Source organism: Thalassophryne amazonica, chromosome 11 (genome assembly GCF_902500255.1).
Source record: "Thalassophryne amazonica chromosome 11, fThaAma1.1, whole genome shotgun sequence".
NCBI lineage: Eukaryota > Metazoa > Chordata > Actinopteri > Batrachoidiformes > Batrachoididae > Thalassophryne > Thalassophryne amazonica.
Window position 1 is genome coordinate 72,289,804 of NC_047113.1, and position 24,564 is coordinate 72,314,367.

The following is a 24,564-nucleotide window of genomic DNA, read 5'->3' on the forward strand; positions in this document are numbered from 1 at the left end:
GGGGGAGAGAAGCTGCAGAGAGGTGTGTAAGACTACAACTCTGCTTCCTGGTCCCAACCCTGGATAGTCACGGTTTGGAGGATTTAAGAAAATTGGCCAGATTTCTAGAAATGAGAGCTGCTCCATCCAAAGTGGGATGGATGCCATCTCTCCTAACAAGACCAGGTTTTCCCCAGAAGCTTTGTCAATTATCTATGAAGCCCACCTCATTTTTTGGACACCACTCAGACAGCCAGCAATTCAAGGAGAACATGCGGTTAAACATGTCACTCCCGGTCCGATTGGGGAGGGGCCCAGAGAAAACTACAGAGTCCGACATTGTTTTTGCAAAGTTACACATCGATTCAATGTTAATTTTTGTGACCTCTGATTGGCGTAACCGGGTGCCATTACTGCTGACGTGAATTACAATCTTACCAAATTTACGCTTAGCCTTAGCCAGCAGTTTCAAATTACCTTCAATGTCGCCTGCTCTGGCCCCCGGAAGACAATTGACTATGGTTGCTGGTGTCGCTAACTTCACATTTCTCAAAACAGAGTCGCCAATAACCAGAGTTTGATCCTCGGCGGGTGTGTCGTCGAGTGGGGAAAAACGGTTAGAAATGTGAACGGGTTGGCGGTGTACACGGGGCTTCTGTTTAGAACTACGCTTCCTCCTCACAGTCACCCAGTTGGCCTGCTTTCCCGGCTGCTCGGGATCTGCCAGAGGGAAACTAACGGCGGCTAAGCTACCTTGGTCCGCACCGACTACAGGGGCCTGGCTAGCTGTAGAATTTTCCACGGTGCGGAGCCGAGTCTCCAATTCGCCCAGCCTGGCCTCCAAAGCTATGAATAAGCTACACTTATTACAAGTACCATTACTGCTAAGGGAGGCCGAGGAATAACTAAACATTTCACACCCAGAGCAGAAAAGTGCGGGAGAGACAGGAGAAGCCACCATGCTAAACCGGCTAAGAGCTAGTAGCTGCGCTAAGCTAGCGGATTCCTAAAAACACACAAAGTGAATAATGTGTAAATAATTTAGAGGTGATTCAGCAGAGGGAGTGCTTTAGTTAAGGCACGTGAAGATTACACTGTGAAACAAATCGTTATCTAGTTAACTAGATCAATCTAACTGCGCAGATTAAACAGCTAACAGATACAGCAAAACACCGCTGTGCTCCGGAACAGGAAGTGATACAATACCGCAGTGAGAGCCAACCACCAGTAGAGGCAAGCAATTATTTTTATAAACACACATCAGATTAATCACATATGTACATGCAGTAAATACACCACGAATACAGTAACAAGTGTGAAGTCACCATGGGCCATTGTGCAGTTCTCAGAGAAGAAAATAAGCGAAACAGAAAAAATGTTATATGGGCAACTGATTGATTTCTGTAAGAATAACAGTACCACATACAGCACTCAATGTCCCTCTCCTTTGGAGGAATCGTTTTGGTTCTACCAAGATTTGTCAGTTGTGAAGTGGTGTTCATGTTCTTAGCCTAACCAGCTGTATAATTCAATAAAGAGCTTGTTTCTTTGAAGGTGCCTTTCATTTTTTCATTAAAGCATGGTCACTTTGACCCCAATGAATGCCAGAAATGATTACTTGTCAAGTAAGTTTATGGCCAAAGTTTTAGTTTCCTGTTTTACTAACCCTTGGATTGGGTGGTCCACTTGCGTTCTAGCTACACATACTTTTCATTGGCATGAGAATCTCCAAACAACTTCAATATCAGGCTGCTGTCATGAGTTGCAAAATATGCCTTTAAGTAAAGCCAGGGCTTCAAACTACGGCCAAAAATTCAATAATCCAAAAGATCACGGCACTAATGGCATTCCTGTGAAAGACGTACCAGTGAAACATTAAAAAAATTCCAAAAGGTTATCATTATTATTATTATTGCTGTTTTTATTTAGTATGAAAAGAGAACAATCCCAACTTGGCCAAACGTGACAGAAAAGACACGAGTGAGGAAAAGGATTCAGGATAAGCACAGTGTTCACAATAAGGTTTACAACTGTTTACGTTGTGTTATTTAGTGCAATAGCTGTGTCTGCATTTATTTATTCAACTGATTGCTTTAACTACATCTACAGATTTAATTTTTGGTAAATTACAAAAATCTAGGAATTTAATGACTGAAACTACAACCCTAATTAAAACAAAACTGACATATGGCTTACAAAATCTGCCTGTGCTTTCCACATTTAAAAAATTGTCGTTGGACACTAAAAGCTCTATCGTGACCACGTATAGGGCATTACATGAGCACACAGCAGATAATCTGACTGCAAAGTAAGGTGGAGCATGTAAACATGTTGTACTGTCTCTTAATTAATCAAGGGTGCATTTTGGGCATAACAAATTAAATCAATCAGTGCAATCTGTCATTTCCTGTAAAAACGGCATGTGCTTGAAACTGGAACATTAATATTGAGAAGATTGAGTCAAGTGAAAGGTGTTCTGGTGAGGAAACTAATTTATGTGTCAAGGTTAAAAAGCACAAACTGTTCATTTATGGGAGAAGCATCCACCATAGCTCCCTGAGGTGAAGCAGTGGAGAGCTTTGTTTCTCTAACACCTCGTTGTCCTTCAACTCCATCCACCTGCTTTATAGTCCATCACGCAGAGCTCTTTCCTAATGTAAGTTCTTAATAGACTGCACTTGCAAAGATTAGTGTCGACAGAAGTGATGATCAGGGGTGGGATAGATTTTTTTTTTTTTTAGGTTTTATGTATGTTGCAAAGCTGCACAAAAACAGAAATGGATGTGGCCTATATCAGAGGATTTTTTTCACACTGCAAAGCATGTGGGGATGTATGAATGTGGATTGTGTGATGTACAGTACTGGAGTTTTGGTAAAAATAAATCAATAAATAAATAAACAAAAAGTTAAGAAAATTTATTTTTATGATTATAGTGCTACCTGGAGGGAAAAAAAAAAGTAAATGTCAATATGGTACTACTGTGAGCTGGTCTGTATCATCCCTCAAAATTTCAGCTTGATAAGTTGAATGGTGAGAACCATGCCCACTTTTCTAATAGAAGTCAATCGGCCCCGACCCCCTTTGATCAATCATGATGCACTTATGTATTTCAAGTAAGTCCTGTCCCAAGATTAACCATGCCAAATTTTGTGCAATCCCTCTTGGTCCAATTTTGTAATATAAACTTTTAAAGGGGATAGAGAATCAAAATCATCTTTTTCATGTTTTTGGTGTTAGTTCAGAGTCTCCCCGCTGTGGGGAATACACACGAAGTGCCAGCAAGTGTCAGAACCTCTGTTTCAAGTATTTCTCCTTTTTTGAATTGCTGCCAGAAAATTGGCCAATCCGTGTTTGAGGGAAACATTGCGTCACATTTTCACCAATAGCCCCCCCCACACACACGCCCACACCCGCCCCCTTTCACACACGCCCCTTTGAAATTAATTATTCATAAGGTTGTGCCCACCCATTCGTAACACTCGAAGAGGAGCAATGGCGAGCTACAGGTGTGCCTTCCCAGGCTGTCATAGCGGACTACGATCTTTACATATTCTTCCCACAGAAAGCAATGTACACGATCAATGGCTTTTATTCATTTTTAACCGCATCCCCAGTACATACAACCGCCGACTATTTCTTTGCTTTGCATATTTCACGGAGGACTGTTTCACAAACCTTGCACAATTTCGAGCTGGCTTCAGTCAGCATTTAATACTCAGTAGAGGGTCAGTTCCGACTTTGCGACAAAATCAACCCCAGCAATCAGTACAGCCTGTAAGTATCACATTTTCTTTTGTTTTAAATTTGTTTTTAAATTTATTTCGGATCGTTTTTTTATTATCATTATTATTTTGTGACTGGACTTTATGTCATAGTCAGCCTCTGGCTGACTTCATGTTGGTGGGCGAGGAACAAGATTTATCACTCAACAGCAATGTTGAAACGTGATCTGTTAAATAAGTTAGTGAAGATTACTGTCGTCTCGTTTTCAGACTGGTTTTCAGGGTTTTCAGTGAGAGCAAGGGCAGCCAATCAAACAACGGCAACCGATCAGCGCCAACACCTATGTGCATTTCATAATGAGGTTCCCAAATAAGCTCCGAAACGACGCCATTAAGGGCAAACGACACATTCTAAACCCAGCATAGTAACATAGCTGTTTCAGAGAGCCTTTTAGGAAGGTTCTGAGCCATTACAGACCCAACCAATTTTTTTGGGGATACATATCACATCACAGAACAAGGATTAATGCCCCATTCAACCTCTCTCTATCACCTTTAAATCTGACAGTGCCCCTAGTCCAGTGGTTTTTAAGCAGGGTGGTTGAAGACCTAGTCCTAGAGAATGAATATGGGCTTTCTTGTAGGTAATAACTGCAGTTTAAAGAATTTGTGGATGGATGACAGGGCCATTATGCCTACAGTAGATAGAACAGTGTCCCTTTCATACAGTAGCACCAGTGGACAGCACAAAGAGACCTTCCCTGGTTCAAGACCACCTGTGTCCCATTTTTTGAGTATATCTGGAGTTGTGGAGGGAAGTGCAGCCACTGTAAATCCTGTGCCAAATCATCATGTGAACCCATAAAGGATCCACTGTGGTGACCCAGAGAAAAATGGGAGAATCCAAAAAGAATTAACACTGCAGTAGTACCAGGAGTGCCTCATTTATCTATACACTGTCTCTGTGCTCCACATTTGACAGAACAGCTGTTTCTGAACTTCTCCGAGTCCATAATACTTCTGCGGTCTATAAATAAAATGACTGTTTGGCTTCAAAACAGGCACTGCAATGAGATCACTCACTTCATTCTTTCAAATAGCCTTTGACAAGCACTGGGTGTGGTCTTGCAAAAACAGGCGGAGGAGGACAATGGGTTTCCCTTCAGGAGCAGCAGAGTCACAAAGTGCATCGCTTAAAGCATATGGATGTAAAAATGAAAACGTGGCCCCGAGGAAATACAACCTGCAACTTTTAACCACGACTTCACGCTGTGACATTGTATTGAAACATCTATACATGATGAATCAAAACTCTAAATCTGCTGAAAAAATGAACGACTTTTTTACCATCGCTGCTGCCGCGGGTGGCCAAGACGTCCGGCGACGGGGTCTGTTGTGAGCGCGAGCCGAAGGAGTCCAGGCTGTCAAATGAATCCTCGCGGCCGTGATGCGGCGGGGAGAGAGAGTCACTGCGCTCAGAGTCCCAGCAGTCGATGTAGCCACTGTCCCGGATGCTTTGTTTGGTACTCTCTGCCTCCTCTGCCTCCTGGCCATTTACACAAACAGTTGCATTGTATAAAATGTTAGAATATATTGCAAATATTAATGAAAATTATATTGTTTGGGTGCTCTGGGGTGCACAGACTAGGTGATCAGTCAACCACTCAAATTTTTTGCCCTACAATGACAATTCGTAAGGTTGATGTTGTCTGGTCACTGGATGCATGGACCATGCCACACGTCCCTACTCGGTGAGACCTCCACCAAGTCATCTGGAGCGGCCAGTCCAGCAATGCTGGCAACTGACCGAAAACCGCTTATACTTCCCGCCACTCTATGCATGCACACATCAGCTGGTAATGCTCTACACTATCAACATATAGAAGCAAAACACAAAACTTTGACCAGAAAGATCACAACAGTGAGGAAAAGGCTTAACTGGAGGATGGAGCAACATATGGATGACAAACGCAAAAACTATGACTGGAAGAAAGATCTAAGTCCAGCGTCATATACGACAACCTGACAGAACAGCACGTCATGGTCACGATGTATTTTACAGCATCACGTGACCCTTGTATATACAAGGAGTGAGATAACATGTAATCTGGATATGAGACGGTGAACTAGATATTTACTGCAGGAAGCGGCAGATGACAAATGACCAGTGGGGCCAGGTTGGAAAAGGGCAAAATTCAACAGTTCAAAAATTTCAAGAATGGTAACAGAATGTCCTCAGTGTCCCTGTTTATCATGTGGTTTTATTAATTATGTCAAATTTTAAAAACATCTTTAGTTGTGCAACTTAAAGATTGCAGAGGAACAACATTGTCGTAATAAGTATATTCATCAATTTTACTGACATCTGTGCACATTTGCTCATTTGTTTTTTTGTTTTTTTGTACTGAAAACAAAACCACAAAACTTGGTGAAAGTATCAAGCTTTGTCTGGAATACTTAAAAAATTGACATATTTGATATTTTTTAAGATTCTGAGACTGATGGTTTGGAATTTGTGCCCTAACAGTTTAAACATGTTTGTATGTGCACTAATATTATGACTGAATGGTGTTCAGAAAGAAAAAGCTGAAATTTTAACTGGACACACAACCTCCTACCAAATCTTTAAACAGTATTCACTGCACATTCTTACGTCTGCCAAGGACGTAATAAAATCATCAGTATTTACTTATTTGTCTGTTTGTCTGTTAGCAAGATGACGTCAAAACTACTGTACAGATTCTCACCAAATTTGCACCACATTAGGGCGTGGAACACTACACTGAATTTTGGAGGTGATCCAGATCCAGATTCTTGTCAGGATTTCAATTTGTAAGCTTCATTTCATTGGATTTTGAGGATTACATCAAAAGTACTTGACAAATTTTCACCAATCAATCAATCAATCAATTTTATTTATATAGCGCCAAATCACAACAAACAGTTGCCCCAAGGCGCTTTATATTGTAAGGCAAAGCCATACAATAATTACGTAAAAACCCCAACGGTCAAAACGACCCCCTGTGAGCAAGCACTTGGCAACAGTGGGAAGGAAAAACTCCCTTTTAACAGGAAGAAACCTCCAGCAGAACCAGGCTCAGGGAGGGGCAGTCTTCTGCTGGGACTGGTTGGGGCTGAGGGAGAGAACCAGGAAAAAGACATGCTGTGGAGGGGAGCAGAGATCAATCACTAATGATTAAATGCAGAGTGGTGCATACAGAGCAAAAAGAGAAAGAAACACTCAGTGCATCATGGGAACCCCCCAGCAGTCTAAGTCTATAGCAGCATAACTAAGGGATGGTTCAGGGTCACCTGATCCAGCCCTAACTATAAGCTTTAGCAAAAAGGAAAGTTTTAAGCCTAATCTTAAAAGTAGAGAGGGTGTCTGTCTCCCTGAACTGAATTGGGAGCTGGTTCCACAGGAGAGGAGCCTGAAAGCTGAAGGCTCTGCCTCCCATTCTACTCTTACAAACCCTAGGAACTACAAGTAAGCCTGCAGTCTGAGAGCGAAGCGCTCTATTGGGGTGATATGGTACTATGAGGTCCCTAAGATAAGATGGGACCTGATTATTCAAAACCTTATAAGTAAGAAGAAGAATTTTAAATTCTATTCTAGAATTAACAGGAAGCCAATGAAGAGAGGCCAATATGGGTGAGATATGCTCTCTCCTTCTAGTCCCCGTCAGTACTCTAGCTGCAGCATTTTGAATTAACTGAAGGCTTTTCAGGGAACTTTTAGGACAACCTGATAATAATGAATTACAATAGTCCAGCCTAGAGGAAATAAAGTTTTTCAGCATCACTCTGAGAATTCTTCTAATTTTAGAGATATTGCGTAAATGCAAAAAAGCAGTCTTACATATTTGTTTAATATGTGCTTTGAATGACATATCCTGATCAAAAATGACTCCAAGATTTCTCACAGTATTACTAGAGGTCAGGGTAATGCCATCCAGAGTAAGGATCTGGTTAGACACCATGTTTCTAAGATTTGTGGGGCCAAGTACAATAACTTCAGTTTTATCTGAGTTTAAAAGCAGGAAATTAGAGGTCATCCATGTCTTTATGTCTGTAAGACAATCCTGCAGTTTAGCTAATTGGTGTGTGTCCTCTGGCTTCATGGATAGATAAAGCTGGGTATCATCTGCGTAACAATGAAAATTTAAGCAATGCCGTCTAATAATACTGCCTAAGGGAAGCATGTATAAAGTGAATAAAATTGGTCCTAGCACAGAACCTTGTGGAACTCCATAATTAACCTTAGTCTGTGAAGAAGATTCCCCATTTACATGAACAAATTGTAATCTATTAGGTAAATATGATTCAAACCACCGCAGCGCAGTGCCTTTAATACCTATGGCATGCTCTAATCTCTGTAATAAAATTTTATGGTCAACAGTATCAAAAGCAGCAAGGCCTAACACCACACATTGGTGTTAGGCCTTGGAAGATTCCATTAAATTCTGAAGGCAATCTGGATCCAGATCTGGATGAGGATTTCAATTTGTAGACTTTTAAGGATGATGTCAAAACTACTTCATGAATATGACATCACAACGTAAAACCAAGCTCAGGAAGACACTATTTTCTTTCAGTTTGTGAATTAAATATCGGATTGAAACATCTTGATCAGTCGGACCATTCTGGATCAGTATACCATTATTGCATTGTGTTGTGGAATCCGAATCCAGGTAACGTCTGGGTCACAATGTGAATTATATATCTGTTATTTTGAGTCCTCATCAACCTTTGGTGAACATCAGAAATCTCAGATTGCTCTTGTTTACTTTCAACCTTTCACTGTAATTCTGTTGTTGTTCTGTTGTTTTTGTTCTCTGTTGTTTTTTTTGTTTGTGTTTTTTGTACAAGTGTCACTGTGTCTGAGCTCTAGTCCTGCTCCAGCTCTCCTTCTTTGCCTTTCTGCCCTCATTGCTCTGACAGTCCACAGTTGACACACGGCTGTGCAGCTAATGGAAGGGCCTTTCCTGTCTCCCAGATGACTTCCTGTTACTAACCCAAGACTTGTTTATTTTGCAACGACAAACTTCTTTAAAAAAATTAAAAAAAAAAAGCTTTGCATGCATCATAACACTGCTGTCACATGATTTTGATTTCTAAACTTTCACCAAACTTTGAAAACTACCACCATATGTAGATACATACTGCACTGGATATATCTATTAGATATGTATTTGATTGGCTGCACAGTTTTGTGAACATGACTTCACACACCTTTCGCATTTGCGACAGCAGACCCTCAAACTTGTTCAGGTCCAGTGTGGGCCCGTTGTACGAGGTGCAGCCGTTTGCAGCTCGACCCAACCAGTAGACTGTGATTAGAACCTGAACAAAAGAGGAAACACATATATACAATACATTACAAAGAAAAATGCACATGTGGCACAGATTATTAATGCCACATAAACCAGAGACCAGAACTGTGAAATATATATTAAAAAAAGTAAAAAGTGCATTTGTCAATTCCTGTCCCAAAGACTTTTTGAGTGATCCTGACAATAAATTTTCAACAATGTCCATTTGCCTGTCAACCCTCAGGATGCTTCCACACAATATGTGGTGAGAAGCGAGCTGAGTTTTGTTTTTGTGAATCAGGAGCTGAGTGATATTTCCAGAACTCATTCTCAGAACTGGCTGGAATCCAACATGAGCACTTGGATCGCCGCTTGTATCGCTGCACTCAAAGAATAACAAAAGTTCAATTCTGACCTGCCTGCCAACAAATATTTCATGCACAATGAGAGAGCAGTTGTGTGATCTAAGCAGAAATAAAATTGGCTCAGAACCTGCATGGAGCAATCTTCCAAGTTCTACATCACAACTTCAAAGTCATACATTCTGGTAGGTGATGGTCTAGAGGTTAAGGTCAGATGCTTCAGACCAGAGCATCCTCAGTTCAGGTGATTGCCTTGCACGACAGCAAGCTGAAATCGGTGTTTGAATGGGTGAATGTGAGACATTCTTGTAAAGCTCTTTGAACATCTGCTTCAGATGGAAAAGCGCTATAGGAATACAATCCATTTACCATTTCTATGTGCTCTGAGAAGAAAAACAATTGCACGGCAAAGGGAGTCCAGATTTGTAGGCCACTTTCATGTCTATAGTTAATTTGGTTCAGCACTAGGTACCAAAATGTTACAAAGTTATACTTTTCTTAGTTGAGTTAACTTTCACAATTTAATATTTTTCAAACGCCACATGACAGCACACTGTGTTCTCATTGGTAGAAAGCATAGCTTTTCTGAGCTTGGGTATGCATAATGGTGGCAATTCCATAACATTCTACGGTGAAGGTGCTAACATACAAGCTATCACTTGCCTTTATTGGTTTATTTTCAAAAATATTGATCTGTTTGGGTTCTTCTCTTTAAAATTTATTTTTGCTTGATGAGACAATGTACTATTGGCCAGTGAAAATTCTTAAGTATTTTTTGCAAGGTTATTTTTTTCCTTCATTAGTTTTGCAGGTCCTGCGACTTGTACTCGGGTGTGACTTCTTTACCAAAAAAGCATGTGTATATTATTATTCTTTAATAATAATAATAATAATAATAATAATAACTATTTATCTTGGGTTTTTACTGGGATCAAAGCACTAAATGTGAGGAATTATTGTAAAGCACTTTGAGTGTCTGATGCAGATGGAAAAGTGTTATATAAATGCAGTCCATTTACTAAAGAAAATAATCACCAATGATAAAAGAAAAAAAAACCCACCAATAATAAAAATTACACTACAACAAATCAAACACATAATAATAATAATAATAATAATAATAATAAATAAATAAATAAACCAGAAATTAAGCAGATAATACAGAAAAAAAAGGAAAATATGGGAAACACTCCCAACATGGTGACCTCCACAGCCCCATTATTAGAGTGTTAAAACCACTCTTCAGAAAACCTATAGGCGGCATCATGCAGAGTTTGTCCAATATATATATATATATATATATATATATATATATATATATATATATATATATATATATATATATATATATATATATATATATATATATATATATATATACAGTCTACGGGGAAGTCGCAGACTTTCATTTGCTTCATGTTACAGTGTCCGTGCATAAACACCGGCACCAGCAGAAGTTAGGACCTACATAGGATTGACTTCTTAGTTGAAAAACTCAGTGGACCCTCCTCTTGCAACACAGATCTTCCAGGCATGACAATGAGACATCCTAAAAGTCAGCAAAAGGTCTGAGTTCCACTGTAGGAGCTACTGTGTTTTAGGCAAAATTAGACCAATTTTAACTCTTGTTTTGCCAGCCAAGCAGACACTTGAAGTACATCCAGGTGATCCTAAAAAATCCTGAATTCAGGGAAAATCCTGAACATTCCCAAGCCTGTGTGAAGGTTATAGTTCTCAGGTCAATTTCAAATCACAGGTCACTGTTTAAAAAACATTAATGATCCTGTCTCAGTAAGTAGAATATATATTAAAATGTGGTTTACAAGATGGATGTCTGCTGTCCTGGGGCTAACGTATCTACTGACATCAGTGGCATCATATGATGACACCAAGTGAAGACTCAAAATTAGCTGGTGGCAGTGAGATTGGCTGGATACCTTGTTGAAAATGGAAAGTGCATGTTTTGTATTCTGAATGCAGAAGACCCCATATTGCAGTCTTGTGTTTATATCCTGAGATGGCTGTTCCAAATCAAACAATTGTTGCCACCAAATGAGTAAAATCTTTCAAAGCAAACAGGAATATTCAATCTAACCTGCAGCAGTTCAACACATGAAACCTTCTATTTTTCTATTCTAAATGGGGGGGGGGATTTCAATAAATGCCACTCCATATTTTTAACAGTTGTATTGAAGGAAGCCCAAAAAGCACTAAGCAAACACTTGAAACCATTCATCACTCACTTCCTTTCACTTTTGTTCTTACAATGCACTGCAAGCAGGTTTCCTGCCCATCAATGTCACCTTGAACAAACAAGCAGTGTGTCGGCTAAGGCATCCTGAACAAACAAGACAAGACCAAGCCATTCACACCAGACACTCAGGAGCACTTCCACTGCTACAGTGACACCTGTGATTGATGTTACTGACAATGGATTAATTAGTGCATCTATCAAATACACTGAATCTGTGGAATCAGCAGTCGAAGCAGTTGTAATTTTGCCAGAACCTACGCCTACAACTGCATATATGTTGATGTAAGCACGGATCAGCTGCAGCCACTTGCAGATCACACAGAGTTCCACTTCTGCGCTGTTGCCAAAGAGTCCTCAGCTATATTTACTGTGTCCATGTCAACCAGCCTCTCCACAAGGATGGCTTTGATAAGACTACCCGGTGAGGCTTAATGTGTTTATTTCAGTCGTAGTGTCAGTGTAAACACCCTCAGTGGTTCAACGTTGCTTGGAGGAAAAACCTGCTGATCAGGAGAAGCACAAAGCCAAAAGGCCTTTTCTGTGTGAAACTACATTCATTCCTGGAGGGAAATGTATCTTGATGCAGGCTAAAGGGTCAGTTTTCGTGAGTTGCAGCTCCACAGCTGAAAAGTCATCATTCTTTAAACTGTTTGTCAAAGAGTAATATCAAACTTGGATTAGTTCCACATTATCAAATATTGAACCGATGCTATTTGATCATTTTCTTTTGTTCAAAATACTAAAAATTTATTATATTTTTGTTCTGGACTGTTGCTCACTTTACCATATTTTTTTCTGAGTATGAGTCATATCAGTTCAAAAAGTACATTGTGAATGGGGAAAAACACTTAAGTAAGTCATACTGGAGTATATCACACCTTTCTTCTACACGTGGAATTCACTTTTTAAATGCAGAAGTTCCCTTCGGGTAAGTTTAATAACAGACAGGGACTCAGTGAAGCACATGTTCACACCACAGTCTGTTCTGTTACTTAACATAAGGGCTTTTAAATTCCAAAAATAAGCAAGATGGACAATCGTCAGACAGATATGGATTGCTGGTCCATGGCAACATAAAGGCACACAGTGGATTTATACAGGAATCCCTCAGCTCCTGTTGTGTAACATAAGGATTGCAAAATTCCAAAAACAAGCAAGATAGATAAATATACATATGATGGACAACATACTGGATGTTATTTGACACTGTTTGGACAAAATAACTCATCAGATGGACACAGAGTAGCTGACAGCTTTGGAAACACTACAATAAAAACCTAAGTGTGTTTGATTTTTTATTTTTGTGCATTGTTGTAGTGTATTTTTATTCTTGGCTTTTATTCTATTAATTATTATATTATTATTGGAGTTTATGTTGTTTATTGCTTTGATTCTTGGGAAATATCATTCTAAATAGTTGTTATTATTAATATAATTAATGTGCACTTTAATATCTATGAATTGCACTGGAGTATAAGTTGCAGGATCTCTCAAACTAATAAAAAAAAGGAGGGGAGGCCTTACACTGAAACATATGGTATATAAGTGTTTGGCATCCATGCCACTCTCTACCTTACTAAGCACAGGGAACAATGTAATACCCCACCTCGTTGCTGTTGCAATCCATGTGGTCACCCTTACCAGACATAATCTCTTTATTCCACTCTGTTGGGATGATACCTTTCTCCCAAACAGAACCAAATATTGTGCATAATGCCCGGAGAACAGTCTGTCAGCCTGCCTGAAGTAGTTCAGGCACAAAATATTCCTGCAGCTTTACCTTTGCAATCTCAGTATGTGGAAGTTCAGCCACAAAAACCCAGGCATCAGAGACGTCCAACATCCAGAACCCATCCAACAAGTCACAGTGTCCAGTTCAGTGAAACAGTACAGCAGAATCATCTATCAAGACTGTGCTGTCTCTGTGACTGCTATGGGATGAGTGATTTGGGGGAACAAAGTACTCTGATTCCTCTGTAAACAGACCACTGAGCCTCAGACAGTGTGTCATCTGCTCACACATTCCTCTAACAAATGGCTATTTGTCTACCCTCAGTGCCATCACAGAATGCTTTCTCAGCTTCATATGCAGCCTGAAACTGCTACTAAGTCATCCACTGTGACTCCTTGGAATGATATCCAGTGTGCCAGTGTCCCAGTCCCAGTGCTCGTGGCGGCATTACGAAAAGTACATTAATCTATGGGTTCGTGACAGGGGCACGCAAATGTTAGACACTAACACTATGTTTATGTTTAGAGTTAGGAGAAGGGGACGATTATATATAGCAAAATAAAAAAAAAAAAGTTTCATGAAAACTGGGTGCTTTTCAAGGCGGGGGCACGGAAAAAAAAACGTGAGACTGGGATGGGACCTCTGCTAGTTCATTTCTGAAATCTAACATGATCAGATATGCACAAAGCACCATGGCCTCAGAAGAATTCCCAAATTCCACCATGCAAAGTTATTGTTTCCGTGCCTGAAAGTCCTCCATCCGGGTTGCATGCACATTTATATGTATAGTCTAATCTTGACATCCAACCAGATTAACTCTAGGACACTGAGAAGTATGTGGAACAAGTGAAGCCTTAGGGAAGTTAACACAAGTTCACAAACTATGCATTTTGATAGACATTACAGGTTTATGGGACTCTCCACCATCTTCCCTGGAGAACATCAATTTCAGTGGTGGGCACAGTTCTGCTAACCGCTAATTATCGAAGATAATGTTTTCATTATTGGATTAGCTTTTTGGATAACTTTGAAAACCATCATCGGACCACTGGCAATAGCACCCAAGTCATCCAGAGGCACAGAGTTTTAACTTATGGTTAGAATTTTAACCAAACTAATTTTGGACAAGTTATTTAAATTAACATCACATCTGAAGTTTTATAAAGTGAAAATATCAGATATATGTTTTAGTTTTAAAGTAATGCACTAATTTTGAAGGTTTTAGTGGGGACGTGCAGCTGTACCCAGTGCATTATGGATACAGTCACGACAGGAGAAATGCATTTGAGATGCTCTGATCAGGCTCCACATGAACAACAGCATTAAACCCTTTGAATATTGTACCTAAAACTCTTGTGAATATATTCTCTGGGTTTATAGACGTTGTTACTGTGTTTGTTTTATGTAAAAATGCCAGAAGAAGCTCAGGTTGCTTTTCCAAAAGCCGAAATTGTGATTCAGAGCGTGTGATATAACCGGCGTCAAAATGCACAGAACATTGTCATCTACTGGCGACCGGTTATATCACAGTGTTGCCAACCACAGGATTTTAAAATTATCTGTAGGTTTCCAAAACCTGAGAGACACACATGGAGATAAAAACAAATCATAGATCTGACAGGTTTAGTTGTACAATGTGCGGTGTCAGCCACACGGTAAAAACAACACACACGAACAGATTTCACACACGAACATTCCCAGGTCAAACACCTTGCTTTCCGATTGGCCGCATGTCACATTTAGCTCCTCATGTCCTTCTGAGCAGATCAGAGCGCTCTTACAAATCACACACGGCAGGAATATCTGATAAGATTATATTTAGCGTCATCACGATTGTCGGGGCGTCCTTAAGATTGTCGGAAGGGGAAGATCGGGTCCGATAACGGCCTAATTATCGTGTCATGTGAACCAGGCTTGATGTTATGACGCCTCACGGGGCGACTGAATGATCTGTTATAACATCGCACCGAACATGTTTTCAATATTATTTGATTTCTTTGTTGTATGGCTGGGGGGCCTGGCTGCCTTTTTGTTTCTGTCTTTTGTTTTTCCTTCCAGGTGGCTTGCATTTGGGACTGAGTGGCTGTGTTGCTGAGGTTATCAGGACCTCACCCTGATCACCTGCGGCTCGTCAGGACTCACAGCTGAGGTGCATCTATATGGATTGGAACATGGTGGCATTTAAGACTGGAGTATACAGTGTGTATTTGCCACAGACTCGACCTTGTGACCAGACGGGTGAGATCGTCGTCTCGGGAGCCATCTCATCATCAGTGGCTGCAGAGAACGTCCAGGGTTTGATGCACGGTCTGTGAAAGAGGAGGGGGTGAGGTCTCACGCTCGTCAGCACACTTCCTGAGGTACGTTAGATTTTGTGACTAACATTTATACAGTCAGTAAATGTGGTGTCCCTCACACCTTTTTATATTGAGCTGTACGTTAGTCATGTATCGGCTTCCACTGCAGTGGAGTTTTGTGAACTGGATGTTCCATGCCTGCAGGTTGGGAAGCTGATTAGTAATCAAGCCAGGAAGTGTTTGCTGTTTGTACACCTTTAAGTGTTCTCTCTGTGTGTAGAGTGTGGACTCACATAATGGTTCCTTCTTTCACAGACTCGGTTTGTTGCGGCCACCTGGGGGGTGTCGGCGGGGTCCTTGGGTCCGAACAGCTTCTGGCTCCGGACCGTTAGCGCTGCTGGGAGCGCACCACGCCAGAGCGCACTTTCTTTTGTTATTTTTTGTATCACTGTTATGTATTAAATTCAGTTAGCCTTTGTACCGTGCTCTGCTTATTTCATACTGGATCCTTCAAACGCTGGTCGGTTCTCCGAGCTGCGTCCGACACGTAACAGTAGTCTCTGGCCAAACATCACGGACCCAGCGGTAGCAGAGACGGTAACGCGCCGGGAAGGCGGCAGCAGACGTTCAGTAGTTATCCGGATCAGTTGCGGGTGCTCTCCGCCCAGATGGTGCGTGTTTGAGACCCATTACTGAATACTGATTTGAGCGCTCATGCAGCCGTGTTCCTGTGTTGTGCCTTATCCGAGGGTCGTGGTGGAGTGTGACTGGCGACGGCTTCGCGTCACGCTCCGACCGGATAAGAGGTTTAAACGGGAGCTGCAAGAGTGTGTCTGTAATGGGTGCACGCGCACGGTGGAGCTCTGTGGCACGGGTCGCTGAGCTTCCTGTGTTACAGTTGTAGCCCCGTTTCCCCGGATAAAGATAACTACTGCGTCTGTTGTATCAGCTCCGGCGTTATTTAGTTAATCACAGTTTTGGTTGTGTGTTGCTCACAGCTGCGCACAGAAAAGCAGCTTGTTTGTTTTCTCTGTCACCAAAGGGGGTTTTTTATTTTTAGCACTCTGGCTCCCTCTGTTGGTGACTGAGTCACATTACCGTCAAGCTCTTAAGTTGGAACAGGTGTGTTCCATTTGTTTGAGCTTGACGGTATAAATCACTTATTTGTTTTGTGTTAGTTCATTTTGTGTGGGTGTTTTTTGAGTTGGTTTTTGTGTGGGATTTTAGTTTTTGTTTTTCACTATTTAGTGTCTGGGGTCGTGACCCTGCAGTTCTGCCAAAAAATGAAAAAAAAAAAAAAAAAAAAGGACCCGAGCAACCTTATGTCGGTCTGTTAGTCTTTCTTTTTATTTTTTTTTTTCAGTTTCACCTCCCAGGGTTTGATGGGACGGTCCCCTGGGGGGTCATGGGGGGGGGTATTTGGGTTGTTGTTTTTTCTTTCTTTTTTTTGTTTTGTTTTTTGTTATGCCCTCTCTTCTCCTCTGACTCCAGCCGTGTGAGCCGTAGTGTCGGCGTTGCTGGAGTGGTGCAGTTAGGTTGTGCTGGGCGTTTCCCAGGTAACCTCTGCACCCGGGAGGGGAGGGGGGGGGTTTGGGGTATTTCTTTTTGTTCCCTCTCTTCTCCTCTGGCTCCAGCCGTGTGAGCCGTAGTGTCGGCGTTGCTGGAGTGGTGCAGTGTGGTTATGCTGGGCGTTTCCCAGGTAACCTCTGCACCTGGGGGGGGGGGGGGGGGGTGTTTTCCCCCCAGTTTCCGCCCTCAGGGTTTGACTGTGGTGTCCTCTGGGGGGGAAAGGGCTGTGGGTCCATCTAGCCATAGACGGCCGGGGCTGGGTCCGTTGGTCGTGAGGGGAGGCGTCTCCTGGGGTTGACGAGTGGTCCTCTGGGAGGCGCTGGGAGTCCCCGTGGGTGACGCTGGATCCCAGAGGGACCTCGGCTGTGGTTATTACTCCTGGAGCTGGCGGGATGTCCTCTGGGGGGTGTTGGTCCCTACATGTCGTTTGGGGGGGGGGGGGGGGGGGGTGTTTTAGCGCTTTTATTTGTAAGCTTAAGTTTGGGGTTTTTCTTTTCTCCTCATCCCGGGGTTTGATAGGACGGTCCCCTGGGGAGGGGGGGGGGTGGTTTGGTTGTTTGTGTTTCTTTTTTGTTTTATGACTAATGACCGCACATGGTTGGATAAAGGCTGACCGCACAGGTTTAAGAACTCCTGGCCACACCTGTGCTAAGTGACTGACTGAAACAAAGGCAAGGATGCAGCCAGAGGAGAGGACATCAACCATTCTGTTGGAAGACGAATGCAGATGCGGTTTCCAGCCATGGTCCCTGGAGGGGGGTGTTTCTCCTGGGCCAGGTTTGTGTGGTCGCCGGGAGGCTTCCCGTGAGGGTGGGGTACTGTTGTATGGCTGGGGGGCCTGGCTGCCTTTTTGTTTCTGTCTTTTGTTTTTCCTTCCAGGTGGCTTGCATTTGGGACTGAGTGGCTGTGTTGCTGAGGTTATCAGGACCTCACCCTGATCACCTGCGGCTCGTCAGGACTCACAGCTGAGGTGCATCTATATGGATTGGAACATGGTGGCATTTAAGACTGGAGTATACAGTGTGTATTTGCCACAGACTCGACCTTGTGACCAGACGGGTGAGATCGTCGTCTCGGGAGCCATCTCATCATCAGTGGATGCAGAGAACGTCCAGGGTTTGATGCACGGTCTGTGAAAGAGGAGGGGGTGAGGTCTCACGCTCGTCAGCACACTTCCTGAGGTACGTTAGATTTTGTGACTAACATTTATACAGTCAGTAAATGTGGTGTCCCTCACACCTTTTTATATTGAGCTGTATGTTAGTCATGTATCGGCTTCCACTGCAGTGGAGTTTTGTGAACTGGATGTTCCATGCCTGCAGGTTGGGAAGCTGATTAGTAATCAAGCCAGGAAGTGTTTGCTGTTTGTACACCTTTAAGTGTTCTCTCTGTGTGTAGAGTGTGGACTCACATAATGGTTCCTTCTTTCACAGACTCGGTTTGTTGCGGCCACCTGGGGGGTGTCGGCGGGGTCCTTGGGTCCGAACAGCTTCTGGCTCCGGACCGTTAGCGCTGCTGGGAGCGCACCACGCCAGACCGCACTTTCTTTTGTTATTTTTTGTATCACTGTTATGTATTAAATTCAGTTAGCCTTTGTACCGTGCTCTGCTTATTTCATACTGGGTCCTTCAAATGCTGGTCGGTTCTCCGAGCTGCGTCCGACACATAACATTCTTTGTGCGACTGACATCATTATTCAAGCATTCAAAAGGCGATTCCTATCGCCACACAATTCCAACCACACACAAGAAAGTTTTTTGACAGTTCTTGTTATCGAGAGAAACCTAGTCTCTCTAACCGGATAGAGTTGTGATGTCATCATGCATGCGCTTAGGCGCTGTCTAGTGGGATTTTGAAAATTTCTCTCTTTTTTCATACAAATGAAAAAAATGACATATTTATTTGCACATTTATTTGTAAACACCAACATGTTACACTGACTCAATTGTGTTGGTTTTTATATAGAATGAATGAATCAACCAATCAGTATGAGCAGAAGCTTAGTTACCCATAATCCCCTTTGGGGATCTGTGTGTTACTGTTCAAATCTTCAGAATTAGTGCATTATTTTAAAATTAACAGATATGTGTTATATATCACTTTGTACATTTTAAGAGTTTACATTAATGTAGTTATTTTATCGGGAATAATTTTATTTTTAAAGCAAAGCCATTATTCAAGCCTGCTTTTCAATTCAAGACCTCTGCCTCATCGCAAGACCACTGTATCCTGTCAGGGTAAATGCTGCTGTCCTACAGCAGGGGGCAGAGCGCACAAAGACAAGCGCTGACTGTTTGGGTTTGTGATCGCCATTGGTTCTATCAGGAGCTTTGGTGGCGTTTAAACTCAAAATCCGCTTCTCAGTAGCTGAGAGCGTATGGGAGGCAAAATTCAAAGTTATTGGTTATCTATAGCTTCCAATAGGTTTTTAGGCAGTTTAGCACTAAAAAAAGATAACTTTTCAGTTCGTTGATTACCAGTTATTGAAGCTAACTTTTTGGTTAGCTGTGCCCACCACTGATCAATTTCCACAGAAGTCTCAGTCAATGCTTTGCTTACACCACCATTGAGTACTGCAAAGAAATCCTGGCTGCCATCACCTACAAAACCTATTCACCACCTTCAACTCATCCAGAAATGTGTAGCATGAATTATCACATATTCAAAATCCACTCAACATGCCACAACCCTGCTGATTCGCTGACACTGGCTACTGTCAGTGTCATAATGGATTAACTTTAAAATCTTATTATTAACATTTAAAGGTTTTCACACCATATTTCATGGTTCCAGGTCGATGCTTAACTCATCACACCTACCAATCATCACCCTGCAGAATATTAACTGCAGGTTTTCACCCACTCATTGCCAGTTCTTTGGATTTAACCTCTCTGCAGTTCTACTGAGCTGCATCTAGTTTCCAAGTCTGTCAGTGTCCCTGCTCATCTCCCTTTCTACCACTGTGTTTGGCCCCTTCAGTCTCCCCAGCTTACTGTACTGTGATAGACTTGTTCTCTAACCAGTGACTTAAGGTGAGGATTGGATGTCTTTGGTACTCAGTCTTTCGAGACAATCCTCTGCCCTACTGCCGTGACTTTGTGTCAAAGGAGTGGCTACTTAGGGAGATTAATGTGAGGTGTAATCCCTGCACTGTGAGTTGAACATCAGCTATGACACCATGGCCATAAGGCAGACTGCCCTGATGATCCAGCATACAAGTGCCTCAGTGCTGTGGACCTCAGGAATTGGAAAAGGGGATGTTCACATATAACTTGGCAATGGCAAATAGATGGTGACTTTTGAGAGCTGGTTAAGTACTTGTCATCTACCTTGGTGATTGTCAAACAGGATCCAGGGCAGTGCTGTAGTAGTGTGTCAGAAGCAGAGGTGGGGCGAAGTCACCGTTAAGTCATTCTCAAGTCATGAATCAGCAAGTCCTAAGTGAAACAACTGGTGGTCATTATGACTTGAGACTTGACTTGGGACTTGCTGATTCATGACTTGAGAGTGACTTGATGGTGTCTTCGCAGCGCCGCCGTTCGGCATAAGCAGACTACGCAGCCTGCGTGGGGCACCAACCATGTTGCACTAGTTTGCAGGGCCTCCAAGTGACTGAAAAATGTATTGAAATTATTACATTATTACATTTCAAAATCAATATGAATTATTTATGAAAAGGCCCATCGTTTTTGTCTTTAAACATTGTGTAGGCCCCTACCCCATTACTTAATTGGGGCAAATTAACAGTTTTTTGCCTAATATAAAGTCTCCATCCACCCCGCCCCGATTCCCTGAAATGGTACAGCCCTGTTTGCGTCTTTCACTGTTCGCTGTGTTGCCTAACCAGGGTTGCCAGATGTGACGATTTCCAGTCCAATACGAGGTCTGTCAATAAAGTAATGGTCCTTTTTATTTTTTTCAAAAACTATATGGATTTCATTCATATGTTTTTACGTCAGACATGCTTGAACCCTCGTGCGCATGCATGAGTTTTTCCACGCCTGTCGGTTACGTTATTCGCCTGTGAGCACGCCTTGGGAAGGAGTGGTCCCGCCCCCTCATCGGATTTTCATTGTCTGGAAATGGCAGAATGAAAAGGACTTTTTTTCCATCAGAATTTTTTCAGAAGCTGCGTGAGTTTTTCCACGCCTGTCGGTTACGTCATTCGCCTGTGAGCATGCCTTGGGAAGGAGTGGTCCCGCCCCCTCATCGGATTTTCATTGTCTGGAAATGGTGGAATGAAAAGGACTTTTTTTCCATCAGAATTTTTTCAGAAGCTGTTAGAGACAGGCACCTGGAAACCATTCGAAAAATGTATCTGGCTTTCGGTGAAAATTTTACAGGCTTTACAGAGAATAAGGACTGTTACTACAGCTTTAAGGACCCCTTTAAGGACGCTCGGCGCGCCGCGCTCCGAGCTGCGACGATGTGGCACAAGCCACGGACCATTTCTAAACGCATGGCTCTGTGGATACGAGACCGTTGTGTGCTCTTTCTCTGGTTATCACAAGAGCTGGACATCAGCCATTTTCCAGCAGATTTCACTTTTAACAAGAGATTTTGTCATGGAAAGCTGCACGGAGGCTTCATGCGTAAAGACCGATTCGCTTTGGAAGCGAGACAAAGGAACACCTCCGTTTCGGCATGTCAGAGGACAAGTTTGGATATGCCTATCTCGGCTTTCAATGCTTACCAGTCCAGTAAGTATCAGCGAAATTGTGGAGAGCTGGACATGTCCAAATTTGTCCTCTGACATACCGAAACGGAGGTGTTCCGTTGTCCCGCTTCCAAAGTGAATCGGTCTTTACGCGCGAAGCCTCCACGCGGCTTTCCATGACAAAATCTCTTGTTAAAAGTGAAATCTGCCAGAAAATGGCTGATGTACAGCTCTTGTGATAACCAGAGAAAGAGCACACGAAGGTCTTGTATCCACAGAGCCATCCATTTAGAAATGGTCCGGTGGCTTGTGCCGTGTCATCGCAGCTCGGAGCGTGGCGCGCCGAGCGTCCTTAAAGGGGTCCTTAAAGCTGTAGTAACAGTCCTTATTCTCTGTGAAGCCCGTAAAATTTTCACCAAAAGCCAGAAACTTTTTTCGAATGGTTTCCAGGTGCCAGTCTCTAACAGCTTCTGAAAAAATTCTGATGGAGAAAAAGTCCTTTTCATTCCGCCATTTCCAGACAATGAAAATCCGACGAGGGGGCGGGACCACTCCTTCCCAAGGCGTGCTCACAGGCGAATGACGTAACCGACAGGCGTGGAAAAACTCACACATGCGCATGAGGGTTCAAGCATGTCTGATGTAAAAACATATGAATGAAATCCATATAGTTTTTGAAAAAAATAAAAAGGACCGTTAGTTTATTGACAGACCTCGTAAATGCAAAAAAATGCATGGAGGCACTAAATCCTGTGCAATTTGAACTGATTTTTAAAATGTGTGTGGCAATTCTATACAAAAAACTCGTCCAGTGCCATATTTTTACCCTAAACAAACCAATTGGATGGGAAAACACCCAATCTGGTAACCCTGTGCCTAACTGAAGTAGCACTGCTAGCCCACATTCAATTCTGACACGAAACGACAAGTTGCCACTATGCCACAATTAAACAATGAAGCGACAGCAGGAGTCTGGAGCTGAAAAACGGAGGAAAAAGAAACAAAAAGATGATGCCCGTGCATCCCTTGCTGGTAAGTACGTGTTAAAGGTTTAAACTGTTTTTGGCCTTACTTATTATAACATTGTAAATGTTCATTGCTATATGTGTATTTCATGTGAATTTTAATAAATAGTAACAGTTTGAGTAGAACTTTTGTGTGTGTGTGTGTGGGTGGGGTGGGGGGTTTCTCTTGTATGGGGGTGGGGGGGGCTCCCTGACCAGTTATGCTTAGGGCCTCCAAAACCTTAGCAGCGGCCCTGTGTCTTCGTCCCACCTCTGGTCACAAGCAGTGACTTGCGGCACCAAGGCATTCTCCCAGAACTGACATGGCCGACTAGTTTTCATTTCTGTGTAGCCACTACAATGTTGACATCTAGCAACCATGAAAAGTGGGACCACACAGCTACAACTATGGATTATTTTTATGACTGCTTAATCTACTGCTTATGATCAAAAATGAGTGATTTATAGTCTAAAATAGCAGAAATGGCAATAACTGCCCATCATCAATTCCAAGAACCACTTGCTTCAGTCTTCTTCTTTTGCTCATTGTTATGATTTCAGATAAATATTTTAATCCATGAATTGCTATTTTAGGAGCAGGAGTAATTTGGTATTCACTGATTCACATAAACTCCAGATATATTCAACATGTCAGGATTCTGCTTTGACATCAATATCTCCCACTGCCAGTAAACTCACCATGCCACTCCTACTCTCCATCTCTAGCAACCAAGGTTACACAACCATCCACACCTGTGTGGGATCAGTAATCACGGAATGATTAAAAGACTCATTTCTCGCTCTGCCATTTGCTGGATTGTTAGATATTTGTGGGCTCTGAGTGTTGTTCTCCACCTGCTTTCCCACAGAGAATATCACTCTTTTGAAGTGATACTGATGTATCTTCTGCATTTATTTTGAAATTAGTTCATGTTATGCTGGGTTTACTCCTCTGGTTACCTGCCTGATTGTTATTTTTATTCTGTGACTTTTTCACTCACCATTCTGTTTTTGAGTAAATCTAGTTCAACGTAATGGGAGGAACTTGAGTTTTTGAGGCTTTTGTGGATTCAACTGTTTGTTTTACATTTTGCATTCATTTGTTGACTAAAATTTGTGTTGTGCATTTTGGTGGCAGACTCTGGACCACTCCATGAGAGTATAAAAATTTGTTGAGCAAGAGCAGTAAAAAGCATGGCGCATGCCCCTGCTTGTGTGTCAGTCTGCCAGTGCAGAGCAGGCAGGCTGACGTGCCACATGGGTCGCACAAAAAATAACCTGTTTCACATGCACAGAGTGAATCATACACAAAGGCATACATGACCCCAAAAGTACAGTGTAAACACACACATCTGAGTGTCCTGTGGTCACGACAGTCTTAGACCTGAGCTAGAAGATAGCAGTGATTCATGTCGCCAGGTGCACCACTCTCAGACAATCACATATAAACACAACTAACCCTTTGTGTTCCAACCCGAGCCCGATCAGTGACTGCAGCATTATTCCACCGATGGCCTCTTTCTAATCCACAATTCCATTGTTTGCAAAAAAAACAAAAAACACCTTTGTCACCACATCAGCAAGTTCCTCCAACCGCAGTTCCTGTTCTGAATACGTAGGGTGCTCCAGAGACAGTTGTTACTAACAAATCCTCTGCAGCAGCTTTAGCCTGCAG

General features: G+C 42.3%; 1 protein-coding gene across 2 annotated transcripts in view; it reads right to left on the minus strand.

Annotated features, from left to right (window-relative positions):
* Positions 1 to 24,564, minus strand: part of LOC117520805 (LIM and calponin homology domains-containing protein 1-like) — a 153,916-nt gene that overhangs the window by 66,838 nt on the left and 62,514 nt on the right. For both annotated transcript variants that reach the window (XM_034182140.1, XM_034182139.1), the window contains exons 6-7: positions 8,935 to 9,045; positions 5,050 to 5,248 (exon numbers count right to left, since the gene is read on the minus strand). In XM_034182140.1, the coding sequence (XP_034038031.1) occupies positions 5,050 to 5,248; positions 8,935 to 8,943 (208 nt within the window). In that variant the 5' untranslated portion in view covers positions 8,944 to 9,045. The remainder of the gene's footprint in view (positions 1 to 5,049; positions 5,249 to 8,934; positions 9,046 to 24,564) is intronic.